The 19,708-nt window shown below is 34.9% G+C and overlaps 1 protein-coding gene across 2 annotated transcripts in view; it reads right to left on the reverse strand.

Moving 5' to 3' along the window:
• ANO3 (anoctamin 3) overlaps positions 1–19,708 on the reverse strand; it is a 465,390-nt gene that overhangs the window by 40,787 nt on the left and 404,895 nt on the right. For both annotated transcript variants that reach the window (XM_079101829.1, XM_079101830.1), the window contains exons 15-17: positions 9,393–9,475; positions 8,835–8,975; positions 7,868–8,032 (exon numbers count right to left, since the gene is read on the reverse strand). In XM_079101829.1, coding sequence (XP_078957955.1) covers positions 7,868–8,032; positions 8,835–8,975; positions 9,393–9,475 — 389 coding nt within the window. The remainder of the gene's footprint in view (positions 1–7,867; positions 8,033–8,834; positions 8,976–9,392; positions 9,476–19,708) is intronic.

The following is a 19,708-nucleotide window of genomic DNA, read 5'->3' on the forward strand; positions in this document are numbered from 1 at the left end:
TAGAGAAACAAACCAAAGGAATGAACAATCTATTCAATGAAATAATATCAGAAAATTTCCCAAATCTGAAGAATGAAGTGGGAAACCAAGTACAAGAGGCTTATAGGACTCCAAATATACAAAATTACAACAGACCCACACCAAGGCACATTATTATGAAAATACCTAACATACAAAATAAAGACAGAATTTTAAAAGCCACAAGAAAAAAGAATCAAATTACATTCAGGGGGAAACCAATAAGAATATCAGCAGATTTTTCAATCCAGACCCTAAAAGCTAAAAGGGCCTGGAACAACATTTACCAAGCCCTGAAAGAAAATGGATGCCAACCAAGAATCTTATACCCAGCAAAACTTACTTTCAGATTTGACGATGAAATAAGATCCTTCCATGATAAACAAAAGCTAAAGGAATTTACAAAAAGAAAGCCAGAATTCCAGAACATTCTCAGCAAAATATTCCATGAGGAAGAGATGAAAAACAACGATGCAAATCAGCAACGGGAGGAACTAGCCTAAAGGAATAGCCAAATAAAGGAGAAACCAAATCATGTCAAAAAACAAAAATGAGTCAAATGACTGGAAATACAAATCATATCACAATAATAACCCTGAATGTTAATGGCCTGAACTCATCAATCAAAAGACATAGACTGGCAGATTGGATTAAAAAGAAAAATCCAACAATATGCTGCCTGCAAGAGACTCATCACATAGAAAGAGATACCCATAGACTAAAGGTGAAAGGATGGGAAAAAACATACCATGAACATGGACACAGCAAAAAAGCTGGAGTATCCATCCTCATTTCAGATAATGTGGACTTCAAGCCAAAACTAGTCAGAAGGGATAAAGAAGGACATTACACACTGCTTAAGGGAATCATAAATCAGCAAGACATAACAATCATAAATATCTCTGCCCCAAACATTGGCTCATCCATGTATGTCAAACAAATCCTTCTCAATTCCAGAAATCAAATAGATCATAACACGATAATACTAGACAATTTTAACACACCTCTCTCACCACTGGATAGATCGTCCAAACAAAAATTGAATAAAGAAACCATAGATCTCAATAACACAATCAACAATTTAGACTTAACCGACTTCTATAGAATATACCATCCAACAAAGAATGAATACACTTTCTTCTCAGCAGCACATGGATCCTTCTCTAAAATAGACCATGTTTTATGCCACAAAGCTACTGTTGGCAAATACAAGAAGATAGAGATACTACCTTGTACTCTATCAGATCATAATGGATTGAAATTAGAAATGAATGACAGAATAAAAAACAGAAACTTATCCAATACCTGGAGATTAAATAATACACTATTATATGATGAATGGATAACAGAAGACATCGGGAGGGAAATAAAAAAATTCTTAGAAGTAAACGAGAACAAAGACACATCATATCAAAATCTCTGAGACACTATAAAAGCAGTACTTAGAGGAAGATTTATTTCATGGGGCGCATTCAACAAAAGAAGTAGAAATCAACAAATAAATGACTTAAGATGTCAGCTCAAAGCCTTAGAAAAAAAAGAGCATACCAACACCAAAAGTAGTAGAAGACAGGAAATAGTTAAAATCAGAGCCGAAATCAATGAAATTGAAACAAAAGAAAGAATCGGAAAAATTAACAAAATAAATAGTTGGTTCTTTGAAAAAATAAACAAAATTGATAAACCCTTAGCCACACTAACAAAGAGAAAGAGGGAGAAAACTCAAATTACTCAAAATTCGAAATGAATAAGGAAATATCACAACAGACAGGATTGAAATACAAAACATAATTAGAAGCTATTTTGAAAATCTATACTTCAACAAAACAGAAAACCTCGAAGACATCAACAAGTTTCTAGAGACATATGAATTACCTAAACTGAACGAGGAGGACATACACAACTTAAATAAATCAATTTCAAGAAATGAAATACAAGAGGTCATCAAAAGCCTATCAACAAAGAAAAGTCCGGGACCAGATGGGTTCTCAGCCGAGTTCTACAAAACCTTTGAAGAAAAGCTCATTCCAGTACTCCTCAAAGTATTCCATGAAATGGAAGAGGAGGGAACCCTCCCAAACTCATTCTATGAAGCCAATATCACCCTGATACCTAAACCAGACAGAGACACATCAAGGAAAGAAAATTTCAGACCAATATCCTTGATGAAAATTCTCAACAAAATTTTAGCAAATCGCATACAAAAATACATTAAAAAGATAGTGCACCACGATCAAGTGGGTTTTATCCCAGGGATGCAAGGTTGGTTCAACATCCGGATCAATAAATGTCATTCACCATATCAACAGACTAAAAGTTATGAATCACATGATTATTTCAATAGATGCAGAAAAAGCATTTGATAAAATACAGCATCCCTTCATGCTCAAAACACTAGAAAAAATCAGGGTAGTGGGAATATTCCTTAACATTGTAAGGGCCATCTACGCTAAGCCCATGGCCAATATCATTCTAAATGGTGAAAAACTGAAAGCATTCCCACTAAAACCTGGAACAAGGCAGAGATGCCCTTTTTCACCACTTCTGTTCAATATCGTTCTTGAGACTCTAGCAAGAGCAATTAGACAAACCAAAGAAATTAAAGGGATACGAATTGGAAAAGAAGAACTCAAACTATCCCTGTTTGCTGATGACATGATTATATATTTAGAGGAACCTGGAAATTCCACCAGAAAAGTCTTAGAACTCATGAGTGAATTCAGTAAAGTAGCAGGTTACAAGATCAATGCTCATAAATCCAATGCATTTTTATGCATAAGTGATGAATCTTCAGAAAGAGAAATTAGGAAAACTACCCCATTCACAATAGCATCGAAAAAAATAAAATACTTGGGAATCAATCTCACAAAAGAGGTGAAAGACCTCTACAATGAGAACTACAGAACACTAAAGAAAGAAATTAAAGAAAACCGTAGAAGATGGAAAGATCTCCCATGTTCTGGGATAGGCCGAATTAATATTGTCAAAATGGCCATACTACCAAAAGTGCTATACAGATTCAATGCAATTCCAATTAAAATCCCAATGATGTACCTTATAGAAATAGAGCAAGCAATTATGAAATTCATCTGGAAGAATAAGAAGCCCAGAATAGCTAAAGCAATTCTTAGCAGGAAGAGCGAAGCAGGGGGTATCGCAATACCAGATCTTCAACTCTATTACAAAGCAATAGTAACAAAAACGGCATGGTATTGGTACCAAAATAGACAGGTAGATCAATGGTACAGAATAGAGGACATGGACACAAACCCAAATAAATACAATTTTCTCATACTAGACAAAGGTGCCCAAAATATGCAATGGAGAAAAGATAGCCTCTTCAACAAATGGTGCTGGGAAAACTGGAAAACCATATGCAACAGAAAGAAACTAAATCCCTATCTCTCACCCTGCACAAAACTCAACTCAAAATGGATCAAGGACCTCGGAATCAGACCAGAGACCCTGCATCTTATAGAAGAAAAAGTAGGTCCAAACCTTCAACTTGTTGGCTTAGGATCAGACTTCCTTAACAGGACTCCCATAGCACAAGAAATAAAAGCAAAAATCAACAACTGGGATAGATTCAAACTAAAATGCTTTCTCTCAGCAAAGGAAACTATCAGTAATGTGAAGAGAGAGCCTACAGAGTGGGAGAATATGTTTGCCACTCATACTTCAGATAGAGCGCTAATTTCCAGAATATATAAAGAACTCAAAAAACTCTACACCAGGAATACAAATAATCCAATCAACAAATGGGCTAAGGAAATGAACAGACACTTCACAGAAGAAGATGTACAAGCAATCAACAGATATATGAAAAAATGTTCAACATCTCTAGTAATAAAAGAAATGCAAATCAAAACTACCCTAAGATTTCATCTCACCCCAATTAGAATGGCGATTATCAAGAACACAAGCAACAATAGGTGTTGGCGAGGATGTGGGGAAAAAGGTACACTCATACATTGCTGGTGGGGTTGCAAATTAGTGCAGCCACTCTGGAAAGCAGTATGGAGATTCCTCAGAAAGCTTGGAATGGAACCTCCGTTTGACCCAGCTATCCCACTCCTTGGCCTATACCCAAAGGACTTAAAATCAGCATACCACAGAGATACAGCCACATCAATGTTCATAACTGCTCAATTCACCATAGCCAGATTATGGAACCAACCTAGATGCCCTTCAGTTGATGAATGGATAAAGAAAACGTGGCATATATATATATACAATGGAATATTACTCAGCTATAAAGAATAATAAAATTATGGCATTTGCAGGCAAATGGATGAAATTGGAGAATATCATGCTAAGTGAGATAAGCCAATCTCAAAAAACTAAAGGATGAATGATCTCACTGATAAGCGGATGAGGACATATAATGCGGGATAGGAGGGGTTAGCGTTAGGGTTAGGGTTAGGAGGGTTAGGGTTAGGTTTAGGGTTAGGGATAAGGAGGGTGGTAAGAATGGAGGAAGGAAGGACTGTATAGAGGGAAAAGAAGGGTGGGAAGGGTCGGGGGGGGGAAGGAAAAAGAATGAATCTAACAAAATTGGCCTATGTAAATTTATGATTTTTATTTAAAAAAATAATAAATTTGTACTTCAATCAAATCTAAAAAGAAAAAGAAGAAAAGAAACTAAGAGCACATTTTTATTAGCCATATATTAAGTGTGGCCTGAAAATAGGATAAAGAGAAGTAGCACCTGATATTCTAGATAAACATGTTAGTGGTATAATATTTGGCATTTAAATCTTTGGTTATTTGACTAAGTTCTTTAATTAGTCCTCTGTATTCAGGTAAAACAGAAAGGCTGTTTAATAATTTGTGAATTAGACTAACATCCTAGGAGAAAGAAATGCATAAATTCAGAAGAGCATTATTATTTTATGCTGATTAAATCTCAAGAATATAACATTTTTTCTCATTAGTTAAGTGGCTGCACTTCACTGCCTTTATGTTGTTTGTTTTAAAATCTTTTCCCTTTAGTTGCAAGGGCAAATGAGGAGTATTTATAGTCTATTACATTTCTAACAATCTCTGAATCATTATTCCTAATGGATCAACAAGTAGAAATAAACATTTAGAAAAAAACAAAAGTTCTGACTTCTCCAGGAACCCTAAATGCTTGTTTTCTAGCATTAAGAAGTTACATGGGTTCTAGTGTTCAATTACATGGAACTAGTGGGATTTTGAGAATCTCAAAAATAGGTTTTCATGACTCAAATGATACTACCCTCATCTGCTTTCAAAGGTCTCATTTGTACAAATAGAGATTCAATCTACTGAGTCCCGTCTTTGTTTTCTGTAAAATGCTAAGAGCTGTGGAAGAAAAAAAAAAAAATACATGAAACCTCATGAAACATATAAACATAGAAAAGGTTGAATCCGAAGCTTATAAGAGAGAGAAAACTGTATGTCTGAGAGAGAATATTGTTTCTAGCTAGGGGATGGTAGCTAATATAGGGATAGCTAATATAGGGATAGGGAATCAGTGTTTAGGAAGTTGATGATTAAAAAGCAACTAGAATAATATAAAACTGGAGCCTGGTACACCAATGGCAACTTCAGTCATATTTTAATTTTTCTACTCTCAGTGATAAGAGAAATAACTTTTTATAAAAAAAAAAGTTTGAGGGTAAAGATCCCATCTCATTCAAAGGCAGCCTGTGATTATAATTCTTCAGCACAGGTGAGATGATGGCAATTTCACTGGGGGGGAACAAAGGATCGAACATAGATCTGGAGTTTCTGTTCCCAGAGCTGTCTTGCTTAACTTACCAAGAAAAAAAAAAAAAAAAAAAAAAAACTGAACACGTTTGACCTCTTCATTCTCCTTTTCTGTGAAATATTCCCCATCTTCAGTTCATTAATTCACTCAAGATGTTTTTGAAGATCAGTAGGTCTTTGGAACAAATTTCCAAATAACAAAGGAACATAGGGTACTGTTTCTAAAGCTATCATGATTAATGGGAGGTGAAGTGGGAGAATAAAGAGACACAAGACCATCAACACCAACTACCTGCAATGGACACAATTATTTTATGGTAGGAAGGTTGGTGGGGAGCATGATGAATTAAATAATAATATGACATTAATACCTTCTACATGAACTTTGGATTATATCAATGAGAGTCTTTTTAATATAGACTAACAAATTATTATGAAAGATTTGTCTTTTACTAGTTTTAAATAGTACATATTCATTACAGAAACCTAGAAAATTCAAAATATATGATAAATATTATATAGTACGTTAAAAAAATCACCTAAAATCTTACTGTCCAGAGATAAATCCTACTGATACTTTGTTTTATAATTGCAAATATTAACTATTTAACTATAAGTACTCTTTAGTTTAATTTATACCATCTTTGTCAGATATACTTTTAAAATCAGATTATTATTTTTTTAGGAAATATATTTTTGTCTACATTCCAAATTAATTTGTGAAACTGTAAGTTATACTTTGTCAATGTTTATTATATCCTTTAGTCTATGATACAAAGTCATAAATTCAAGTATTTTGTGGCTTGTTTGGAGATATTATAAATCAAATTCTTCTTCTACAAACTAAATCAAAATTGAAGAAAATTGACTAAATTAAAGATGTTAACTATTTTCCTGGCATTAAAATTTAATACTTTATCACAATGAATATTCACTGTCTCTTAAGGTCTTTTCTGACTTTCTAAAATTTGAACAGCAAATCCTCCTCCTGGAAAAACATATAACATAAGTGTTACTACATTTGAATCTAAATACATATTACCTGTAAAAAATATCATTATTTATGCACTGTTGAGCTATCTATATAAGTTATCTCATGATTTAAATATTCTAGTGTTAACACTCATTATATATACACTTTGGAACAAGTGTTTTTAAATTCTGTAGATCCCAGTTTCTTCATTTACCTAATGGAGAGAATATCAACCTTGTAGAGTTCATGGAAGAGCTAAATAAAGATATTATTATTGATGTGCCAGTTAGTGCCTCCTGTTTTCAAAGACAGTTGGCTTTTATTTACAGACTTTGTTGAACAGGTAAGCACAAACATAATATCACCTCAGACATAGACATTTAGTCCCTGAGTCAAGAAATGGATGTGGTGAATCAAAAAAAGATGCTCTCCTTGAGAAATTAGCACATAGAAACCTGACAAAATGGTCACATAGTTAGAGCCAAAGAAAACTAGGCATAACAATGTCACAGTGCAACAGAATGACAGAAAGATCACTGATAGGTGGAGAGCTTTTATACTCCTGATGGAAGAGGGCAAATGTTCATAGAGAGCCATTGTGAAGAGGGAGTGGGAAAAAGAGAGAGGGTTGTGGAGAGGAGAGAGAGGGAAGGAGGGAGGCAAGGAAGATTGCTCCCTATGGAGAGAGGGAGGAAGATTGACATTGTTCCAGAGAAAGAAAAATGGAGTAGCTGCCTGATTGTTTTTCATTTCACATGGGGCCTTGGAGACAACAAGCCTGCACTTTTCTATGTCTTTCTAACAAAGTCTATGAGATTGGTCTTATTTAAGTGGTTCTCTAATCCATACAATATCTTATTTGTTGAAAATCATATTAGCACCATCTCTAGATATTTAATGAATAGAAATTATCACAAGTCTAGAGTATGAACTCAAAAGACAGGGAAGATAACATGACTAGCATTGATTTTCTTTCTTTTTAAAAATATATCCTCTAATTCACATGGATGAAATGTTTGTTAGAAATGTAGTTGGCTCTTATTTTGGTTTCAATGTAAATAATATCCTCAGTATAAAAGAAACAGTCCTTTTCCCTGCCCAACCCCTCTTTACCTATGGAAAAATACAACTGTAAACACTTACAAGATTCAGCAACATGATGATTATGAAATTGATACAGACAGCAGCAGCAGATGTTGCAAACTGCCAGTGTTGTTTGATGAAATTCCACTTGAATGATGCGAACCGTTCCATGACCACCAGGCGGTACACCACAACAGCAAACACAGCAGTGATCACTAGAGAAATCTGCAATGTGGGAAACCAGATAAGGTACCCATGTTTCACATCATTAACTAATCAAAAGCAAACACCATAGATCAAATATTGTCCCTAAGACTGGAAGGTACTAAAGAAAGGAAATGGATTAAATTTTCTACCTTAACTAAGTAAGCTACATTAGAGTCAGCATAGCGTAAGATTTAAACTTAAACATGAAAACTTTGAGAGGTAATGCATATTATAATTAGATAATGCAACCATTTCACAATGCATATACACTTCAGGACAACATGCTGTACACAGTAAATACATACAATTTTATATGCCATTCAAAATACATGAATAGGGAATGGGAATGTAGCCCAGTGGTACAGCCTGTACTTTGCATGTGTAAAGTCTTGGGTTAAATTAACACACAATAAAATACAGTAAAACAAATAAAACACTATAAACAAAAAGAAACAAGAAATGTTTGGGTTATTCTAGTGTAAATTTATCACACTAAGGGGCATATTCTGTCCAAAATTTTCTCTTTCAAATGAAATGCTCAGTTTTGACACAGGCTATGCAATTCATCACAACAATATTCATTTTATCTTAATTTATTTCTACTTCTTCCAATGAGTGTTTTACTTACAGAAGTGCAAAAATTTCCTTTATCAAATGCCATGACCTTCTGTGATTTCTATTTTAATTAAAATAATTACCTGATACTGAAAAAGACAAGGTTTCTTTTACACCCTCTGGGTCATAAAATGAGTTGGGGTTGGAGAAAGTCCTTTAAAACACAGAATCCCACAACATTCCAACAGTGATGGTTATACTTTACCATGAAGAATATCCCTGAGACAGACACGAGAAGACGAGTAATTTTGTCTGATGAAGGCTGATGTGGCTCAGGTTTTCCTGTTATGGGATTTATTACCTCCATCTTGTAGTATTTGGCTTCAAATTGGGGTCGAAGTGTTTCCTACAAGAGAAACTAAAGTTATCTAAGCACCAAAATCATAAATTAAAAAAAATTTCCCTCTAAGAATTGATATAAAACTTCTAAATTTGACCTACTTTTACAATGTTTTCATGAAGATGCAACTTATTAAAAATAGGCATCCAATTACTTTCCAAATAAACCCTAAGCTGTATTTTAATAGGTAGAATCTTCCACTAATGCAATTTAAGGAAACAGTATAGCAGTAGTTTAAAAAACACATGTTTCATCATTGACCTCTGTTATCCTCATGAAGTTAGAGATCTTGTTAGTAAAAAATCATTGAGGGAAGATCTAATGATGTGTGGCTGCTCCTAGCCTGGAGGTCTGGGCCTTGGGTAGTTCTCAGCAGCATGTGATATACCAGTTTCCTTATCTCCTGGTTTCCTAACATCTCACCTCTTCTTCTTCCCATTCAATAAGGTCCCAAGCATAGGTCAATACACTTCTTCTCCTTTTCCAAAACTCCAAGAAGACTGTGGCTATAAAATATAAAATGAGGACAATAGTGATAATAATCTACCCAAACCACGACACATTCTTTTTGTTTTTCAGACTGAAGCGTTTTTAAATTACTAAATTATTAAAATCAACTATTATTAAAGCAATATTGGGATTTCTGTTTTCCTCACCCTCTTCTGTGTGTGTGTGTATGTGTGTGTGTGTGTGTGTGTGTGTGTGTGTGTGTGTATACGCCATCAGCATGCCTTCCTACATAGAAGAGGTGATTTCTTTTGTTGAAGACTTTTTGGTGTTACCATTGCTATGAAAGAAGGTCAATATAAACAAGATAACTATTATTGTTCTTTTTGACCTGTACATATTCATTCAAAATTATCCAAAAGATTCAAAGGCATTCCCGGGTATGAAAACAGAGACCAGATGTTACTTGTTCAGGACCCGGGAAAAGAAGGGTGTGGAAGAAAGAGAGGAAAGGAGTGCAGCCATGGTTGGTGGTAGGAGAAGCAGTCAAATAGTGGAGAAGACTATCTCTGTTGCATATCTTGATGGACAATGCATGGACTGAAAGGGATTCAATGAAAAAAATAAAGAAGTGCCTGAACTATCATCTAAATTTTCTCTATAAACAGCTAAGAGAAAGATTATTTTTTTCTGGCAAATGGAAGTTAACTAAGAGTTTACATGTCTGGTTCTTAAACATCTACAGTACTCTTCATCCATGCATCCACTGATTTTCTGTTCTCTTATTTTGGTCAATGTACTTTAACCTCAGGGTATTATATCTATAACTTATATAATGAGGGAAGGGAAGCTGTCTTCATAAAGTTAACTTGCATTGTAATATGACTTATAATGAAGGAAGACTTACAGTGCAAACATAAACAAATGTGTTTTGGGAAAAAAGAATTTCAGGAAGTTGATAGATCAAAGGAAGATTTCCTCCCTGTTTGCATTCATTCTCATCTTGACTTCAATAGAAAGGAAGGCCACAGAGAGATGCTTGTGAGGTTCTGTTTCTTTTTTTATAATTAAAATTCAATACCAATATTGATTAGAAAAAACACAATGTTCACAGTTACTTTACTTTGCATTTTAAGATTTATAAAATCCTTTTTCAAATTTTAATTGTCACTCTCACAACAGTTCCAAGTAAATATGACAGATAGTTTTATCATTTGGATTTTGGAAACAAAGGTGCTTAATTGTCTGAGTCCAAGATCATATAGTCAATAAATGGCAGAGCTAGGACTGAAACTTGCTATTGATTCTGCACACACAATGGCTGGCTGCTGATGTAGCCTTCAGTCAGTCAGTCTGTCTGTCTCTCTCATTCCTACCATAAAGACCTCACTTTACCCTGTCAACGATTTGAGGTTTTGTTTCTGTTTGCATCGTGGTTCTTCCTATATTACAACTATGATTGCAATGTAAGCTAACTTTACAAAGATGACTCTTCCAGTCTACCATCTACTAATCATCTGTAAAGTTGTAAAAGAGTACATATGGCAAAAAATAGGCAAATCCATTGACAGCAAGACCATTTTAAAATAGCAGCCTCCAATCACTGTTACCAAGGAGAAGATCTAGGACTGAAGAGGGATGTGGGATATAGAGGAAGTAGGCAGAGGGAGAGACATAGAGGATAACCAAAGGGGGAAAACTCCATGGTTTTACGTAAATAATAAAATATAGTGATTATGAACCCAGGGCATAAAAATTTTAACATATAGAGCATGACGTGGATCAAATTCTAATTATCACTAATCCCAGTAAAGTCTTAAATTTTTGGTGTGATGCTTATTCTTTTCTTAATGCACCTTTCCAGCATGTTCTTGAACTATATAGGCAGCTGCTATAAAATCTAAGGAAGATAAATGTTATCTTGTGTTAGACATGATTGTTAATAAAAAAAATAACATTATGGAAGATACCCTGGATCTTTCTCAGAAAGTAGCGTGTTGTCTTTAAATGTGAAATTGAACCAGTCTTTTTAAACTTCATATTGAAATAGTCTATCTCAGTTATTTCATTCACGGCTTACTAATGTAAACTCTCAAGTGAATAAATACTCTCACTTTTAGAAATTAATTAGAAAGAGGGCATACAGAAAAATTTATCAACATGCCAAGCATAGAGGAGGGAAGAAAATTATCCTTTACTGATCCCTACACTAAGCATATTAATAAAGATACAATTATAATAAAATAATTAATGTTGAAAATTAAAACAGAAGTTGCTGCTAAGGCTGGAATGATTGATGAGAAACGATCTGAGCTGATGAAGATATATTTTAATTGAAATGGTGGGTTATACATGTTCATATATTTTTCAAAGTGATAAAACTGTACTTAGATCTGTGGATTTCACTGAATGTAAATAATACCTCAAAAACTAGTTTTCGGAAAGTAATTGTGTGTTTGTGTGTGTGTGTGTGTGTGAGAGAGAGAGAGAGAGAGAGAGAGAGAGAGAGAGAGAGAGAGAGAGAGAGAGAGAGATATGCTGGAGATTGAACCCAGGGCCTCATGCATGCTAGGCAAGTGTCTACCACTGAGTTACTGTCCCAACCTGAAAATAATTTTTAAGGAGCCTTGAAAAGAAGGGACATTTACTCATGCCAAGACCTCAGCAAAAGTAAGAGGCAGGAGCACCTAACTTCAATGACATCAAGGTTGTCTCAGAGAGGTAAATGTGGAAGGCCAGGCTTAAAGGGAGGAGGAAAGGCTGAAGCCCACCCTGAATAGAACATGACCAAGTCCTTCTACACTCATTCTAATTCCATAATGAATACAGTCCTATACGAACCCTGGGTCTTCCTCAAGATGTGACCCACTGGCTCACATATGGCTGCCTGTCCCCTGGAATAAAAATTCATTTCCAAATGATGGAAATAGGAGATTGAAGGTTGAGAATACTAAGGTCTTAATTATAGTGATTGTTTTCTCTCAGAGGAGCTGTATGAAATTAATATCGTCCTTGGCATTAGAAAGATGGAGACTGAAGAAAGGAGGTTGAACTATCATAAAGTTCAGGATTGATTAGTGGGCAAGGGACTTTCACCAGGAGACAGAAATCCTGTGAAAGATTCCATGAATCAATGACTTACAACAATGTACTTGATAAATCTTCAAAATGGCAAGCAAACATTTGTCACATTATTATAATAGGTGATGAAAAATTTGGTATGCATAGTTAATTTTGGGATTCTGGCTGAATCAGGTGGTTTTTGAAGCAAACAACACACTGAAAGAATACAGGAGCACTAATATTAGAGGTCCAGTTAGGTTTTAGAAGGGGCAAGTGTAGGGAGGTTCAGGAACTGGAGATTTGAATGAGGGAGATTTATAGTGCTTAACATCTTTTTTTTAAAATTTATTTTTATTGTAAACAAATGGGATACATGTTTCAGTTTGTACATGGAGTAACAGCATACCATTTGCATATTCATATATTTACATAGAGTAATGATGTTTGATTCATTCTGTTATTTCCCCCCCCCACCCCTCCCACCTCTCTTTTCCCTCTATAAAGTACCTCCTTCCTCTTGAAGATAGCCTCTTCAACAAATGGTGCTGGGAAAACTGGAAATCCATATGCAACAGAATGAAACTAAACCCCTATCTCTCACCCTGCACAAAACTCAACTCACAATGGATCAAGGACCTTGAAATCAGACCAGAGACCCTGCATCTTATAGAAGAAAAAGTAGGTCCAAATCTTCAACTTGTTGGCTTAGGATCAGACTTCCTTAACAGGACTCCCATAGCACAAGAAATAAAAGCAAGAATCAACAACTGGGATAGATTCAAACTAAAACGCTTTCTCTCAGCAAAGGAAACTATCAGCAATGCGAAGAGAGAGCCTACAGAGTGGGAGAATATCTTTGCCACTCATACTTCAGATAGAGCACTAATTTCCAGAATATATAAAGAACTCAAAAAACTCTACACCAAGAATACAAATAACCCAATCAACAAATGGGATAAGGAAATGAACAGACACTTCACAGAAGAAGATGTACAAGCAATCAACAGATATATGAAAAAATGTTCAACATCTCTAGTAATAAGAGAAATGCAAATCAAAACTACCCTAAGATTTCATCTCACCCCAATTAGAATGGCGATTATCAAAAACATAAGCAACAATAGGTGTTGGAGAGGATGTGGGGAGAAAGGTACACTCATACGTTGCTGGTGGGGCTGCAAATTAGTGCAGCCACTCTGGAAAGCAGTGTGGAGATTCCTTAGAAAACTTGGAATGGACCTACCATTTGACTCAGCTATGCCACTCCTTGGCCTATACCCAAAGGACTTAAAATCAGCATACTACAGAGATACAGCCACATCAATATTCATAGCTGCTCAATTCACAATAGCCAGACTATGGAACCAACCTAGATGCCCTTCAATTGATGAATGGATACAGAAACTGTGGTATATATATACAATGGAATATTACTCAGCTAAAAAGAATAACAAAATGGCATTTGCAGGCAAATGGATGAAATTGGAGAATATCATGTTAAGTGAGATAAGCCAATCTCAAAAATGCAAAAGAGGAATGATCTCACTGATAAGTGGATGATGACACTTAATGGGGGGTGGAAGGGGGACAAGAATAGAGTGTTTAACATCTTAAGAGTTTAAAAAAAATCTCTGTGCCCAGGATCTAACTTAGACCAAAAAAATCACTATCTCTGGAGATGATCCCCTACCAAGAGAGTTTTTTGAAGCTTCCAAGGACTTTCAATATTACAGCCAACGTTGAATACTGTCTTCTAGAGGAGAAGCAGTTGTGCTGATAAAAGGCAGAATGGAAATCAAAGTTACGGCAATGAACACTGTAGAACCCCAGTGCCAGAAGCGTACACCAGTTGTCAGAAATAATGACTATCATATAAGTATTTACTTCTAACTATTTATAAAGCATTTTAATAATCTTTACATACATTGTTCATAATGTCTTTATCATTCATTCTCTCAATAGTTAACAAAAATCTGTATGCCAACTACTTTATTGAGTGTGTACATAAAATGTGCCATAAAATTTTTATTGTCACAGTTTTGTAGATTACAGATTTGGAATTCTGAAAGGTTAAAGTGACTTGTCAAAGTCAAAGAGATGGTCAGAATTTAGGTGATCCTAATTCCAAATTCATACTCTTTCTCTCATGTAATGTTTCCACAGATATTAATGAGTAGACTTGAAAATAAAGGTGCTGATAGGCGAGAATGGAAATGTGAGACCAAGTGGTGAAAGTCATGAATAAAGAAATATCCTGGAGGTATGTAGATATGGAAGTAGAAAGGACAGTAGAAATCAAAGAGCATGGAGTTCACAGGAGGGAATCCTGGTGTGCAAGGTCAGAGGAACAATGAATGGCCCAGGATGAGCACAAAACAGAAGTGGTGGGTGGTGAGGAGGGGAGGAGGTGCATTAAACTTACTCATTGTTAAAATGTAAATACTTTAAAAGTGAAAGGAAGTACAGTAAAAGTCATTGCTTTCCTAAAGAACAAATTATCAATACAGATAGAGAAATAGGTATAGAAAAATTAGATATATCATAGATACATAATGCCCTAAAGAATATATACCAAATGCATACATGGGCACTTATGTTCTTTCTTCCATTCCATGTAGAAAGGTTTTCAACTATTTCCCTGGGTCCTGTAAAACAGGATTGACATGGAGTTGAGGATAAGAAGCCTCCACTGGAAATGGGAATTTTCCTCCCCACCCTCTCCTCTAAGATTAAATAAGAAAGAATATAATAAAGTCAACATATGAACCCTCAGTACTAGAAATCTTCACCCATTTCTAAAACCAAACTTGGCAGATTTCCATCCTAGGAAAATTCATGTCAAAATAAGAGGGTACACATAAACATCACCATGCTATGCTATCCAGGTTTCCTATAAGACTCAGAGGTGAAAGGAATATTCCAGAAAAAGCTGAATATGATACTGCACAACTCTGTTCCTTAGCAACTACACACTACAATTATTTTTACACCTGACTCTGACTATAGTAGCAATCTTCAATATTAAAAGCAATTTCAAAGGTTCATATGCTATGTCTAGTCCTTGTATTTCCTTGTTAAAGTTAATAGCCAAAGGAACAGACGTACAAGGTCATAAATGTAAAGGATCATAAACAGAAACCAAGGCCTAGGAGTTGAAACTTACCATTGACCTTTTCCGGAAACCTGTCAAAGCATCTACAGCAATTTATTACAGCTGGGCAGTTGGTTATAGTTATCCCTACACCTGATTTTTCCTACACTTGTAGGCAAGTTCCTTAAGTATAATTTTTTAAACTTAGGATTTTTATTGTTTGGCACACATTAATGTTCCAGTCAAGTAATGTTCATTAAGCTGAATTTAGTAACTGGAAGAGTCCAGAGATTATGGTCTGAAACTCATATACTCTTTTCATTATTCAAGGTTTTCGAATTATGCTCCATGGAAGTTCATTAGAGAAAAGATGAGAAAAAGAGTCTCTTACCAGAGAAGCTCCTTTTGTATTTGTTTAATTTATTGAGTAATCAAGTTATATTTTATTTGGAAAAATATCTATTAAGTTTTAAAACCACTTTGCTTTGTTTTTAGGCGGTGTGTTGAGAAAAGGCAGAGAAAAAGGGTCAATTTCAAACACAAATGAAGTTAAATATATCTGAATATGGAGGACACAAATAAATTTCAAGTATTGTTTTCATCATAATAGGTAGAGCCCTTCAGCCTTCTCAAAAGAAGGCTCAGCTGAAACAACAGTGACTCAGAGCACAGCTCAGAGCTTGCCAACTTGGATTGCCCCCAAGTGCTACTAAAGACTCTCCTTCATTCCTCAAATTTATTTTCAGTAACATCCTCAAGCATAATGTACTATTGAATGAGGCAGAAATAGAAACCTTGATAAACAGGTTCTACATTTAGCAGAAAAACTATGAATATGGAACATTTTAAATTTCCATGTTAGGGGAACACTACTGTTCTTGTTATTGTTGTTAACATCTTATGGAAGCACAATTGACGGAGTTCTCTGCCTGAGCATAGTGTAGGCTAATTGATATGAGGAGCATATCAATATGTGTAAAGAGGCAGACTTTAAAGATTTGTTCTCAACTCTGCTTGTCACAGAGTCATACCAGGAACTGGTTAGTCTAGACCTGTTGGTCTTATTTAATTTTGTCTTGGTCTAATGATACAACTAACTTTATTTTCAATTTTCCTCCTCTCCTTCTCCTTCTCTTACATTAAATAAAAAAGAACTCAGTGGAGTCCACATTGGAACCCTGAGTACTAAATATTTACCAGTTTCTGAAATCAAATGGCAGTTTTTCATCATAGAAAAACTACGTAAAAATAAAAAGCTCCACATAAACATCATTTCAGTATGTTAAAACACGAGAACTCCAGCAGAGTGCAATGGCATATACCTGCTCAGCACTAGGGAGGCCATGATAGGAGGACTGCTTGTGCTCATGAATTAGAGACCAGCCTGGGCAACATAAGACCCCATGTCCAAAAGAGAGAGAGGGAGAGAGAACTCTCACCACAACTGTGACCAGATTAGACCCTTACCTTTGATGCAGAGTTCCTCTAAAGCTAACTCTTCATGTCATTCAATTTGGATTGCTACTTTTATATTAACTAGATATTTCAGGAGCATTTGTTCAAATAGAAATAGAGATTCTTATTTTAGTTACTAAAATATTGAATATTTGTGTGAAGGTGTCCACACAAATAAAAACATCTTGGTCTTTTTCCAAATATTGTCAAGCACAAGGTTGATTTTTTTCTGGCCCTTTCTTCAAGTTCCCATTTATCTATTTGACAAACTTAAAAAAAAAATTCTATTGAATTTTTTTCTTACAAGTGTAAAACCAGCAAAAATCACCAGACTAAGTACTTTGTCTTTTTCATTTCTTAAATCCAGGAATATAGGAGTACCCAGAATATACTAGAGTTTCAATTAATAGATGCTAAATTAATTAAACATGTTCAGAGGAATAAAATACCCTTAAACAATTTCCCATAGATAACAACTTTTAGTGTGTCCATCAGGATATTTTTTCTTGAACAGTATATTTAGAACTTATATATTACTGTTATTCAAAGATATGGCCAGGTATAAGGGAAAAAAGAAAAAAATGAGACTATAGCTGAGGTCTTCTAAATTTTATCTTTCTTATTGCTTGCTAGCTGTTGTCCACAGGAAACTTCACCAGGAGCAGGTACCTTTACAGAATAGCTTATGGCCTTCAGAACACAGTTCCAGAATTGAGGTCTTTATCTATTCTAATTGCTGATGCCAGGGTCCTAAACTTCGTTAAATATTTGCCTTTCAATCTGTAAGCATCACTCTGTAACTGGATGAAGTATCTCAATTAGACCATACTGGACAACATAGATGAAAGCCAACAAATATAAAAAAGTTATTAACTTCACTTTTATAATAAGCAATAAAATTTACCTTCTCAATAAAACATCAATGATTCTCAGAACCCTGTACACAGAGAAAGAATGGTAGTGTGATATTGGATAAAAAACATGAATTCTAGTAGAAATGTTCCAGGTTCTAAAGGTGCCTATATATATTTTTTTTTCTGATTGTGTAACCTTGGATTAATTCCAATGATAAACTTTTGTTTTTATAACTTAAAATGAGAATAATAAACTATTCTCATGGGAGTATTGGATAAATTATGTAAGGGACAAATTCTAAGTGGTCTGATTATGTTCAATCTATTCAAAGGGTATAATGCATTTTAATAGCCAATTATTTTTTAACACTGCTAGTTGTTTTACACAGGAAAATTTGTAGACAAAACTCTTTGTTTCCACAGCATATGGATATTGTGCATCTTCCTATGTCTTGTCCAAAATTCAAGCAAATGCCATTTTTAACAAATAATATTTGCTTTGTGCACAATTTCAATGAGTCTAGAAGCTCCATAATCTTTGATTTTCTCCAACACTAGGTGGTAGAGTGCCTGACACTTTTTGACAGCTGACTAAAGGAATATTGCATCATAGATACATTTGGTTTGAGTTTAGTAAAACATATTTATATGGTTCACAGGTACTTTCAGATCTTGTTCAATTATTGTTAACCATCTTAATTAGAAATGGGTTCTGAGGAAACTCCTTCCAGTTCATACACTAATAATCTCAGAAGATCTGTACATATTCTATGTCACTCAAGACTGGTAATGGCAGATAAATAAGATTTGAAATATATGGAGCTTTAAACTATGGAAAATTTCAAAAATTTTAACTCATCCATGAAAAAATGTAGAGATTTTCTCAAATCACAATTGTAAAAATACATTAACAATAATACATTATGAAAATAAATTAAATTTCACAAACTACCAATAATAAAAATTAACTGAATTAAAGAAGCTAGAAGGCTGAATTGCTCTTATGTACTCTTTCTGAAATATTTTTCTAAATATCATTATGAAGAGAACAGAGAAATAAAAGCACTGCAGAAATTTGTTAAGCAGTTAGTTCATTAAAATACTGTTACTTTTCAATATTTTGCATTTTTGTGTATGTTATTTTGGCGTATTTGTGGTCCTCCTTTTTCTTTTCCTTTTCTTTCTTTCTTTTCTTTTTTTCTTTTTTTTTTTTGAAATGGGGTCTCCTTATCTCCCAGCCAAATCTTAAACACTTGGTCTCAAGTGATTCTTTCATTTCAGTCTCCAGAGTTTTATGACTAAGTCATTGTACCTGACTTTCATTTTTATTACTTTTGTACCTAATTTAGTATTTGTATTTTTGCATTCTTTTTCTTACAGAAGTGTATCCCCCTTATTAGGTTTGGATGGGGGGTGTCTCACAAAAGCTCGTGAGTGAGACAATGCAAGAAGGTTCAGAGGAGAAATGACTGGGTTATGAGTCTTAATCCTATCAGTGAACTAATCCCCTGATAAGGATTAACTGAGTGGTAACTGAAGAGGTAGGTTGTGGCTGGAGGAAGTGGGAATTGAGGATGTGGATTTGGGGTATATATTTGTATTTGGCAAGTGGAGACCGCTTTCTTTGCTTTCTGGTCACCATGTGAGCTGCTTCCCTCTGCCACACTCTTCTGCCATGATGTTCTGACTCACCTGGAGCTCCATGGAATGGAGCTGGCCTTCTATGGACTATCTCTGAAACTGTGAGCCCCCAAATAAAACTTTCCTCCCAGATAGTTATTGGGCCCTTTGGTCACAGCAAAAAATTGCTGACCAAAACACCCCTTTTC

The sequence above is a fragment of the Sciurus vulgaris genome, assembly GCF_902686455.1.
Source record: "Sciurus vulgaris genome assembly, chromosome: 11".
Lineage (NCBI taxonomy): Eukaryota > Metazoa > Chordata > Mammalia > Rodentia > Sciuridae > Sciurus > Sciurus vulgaris.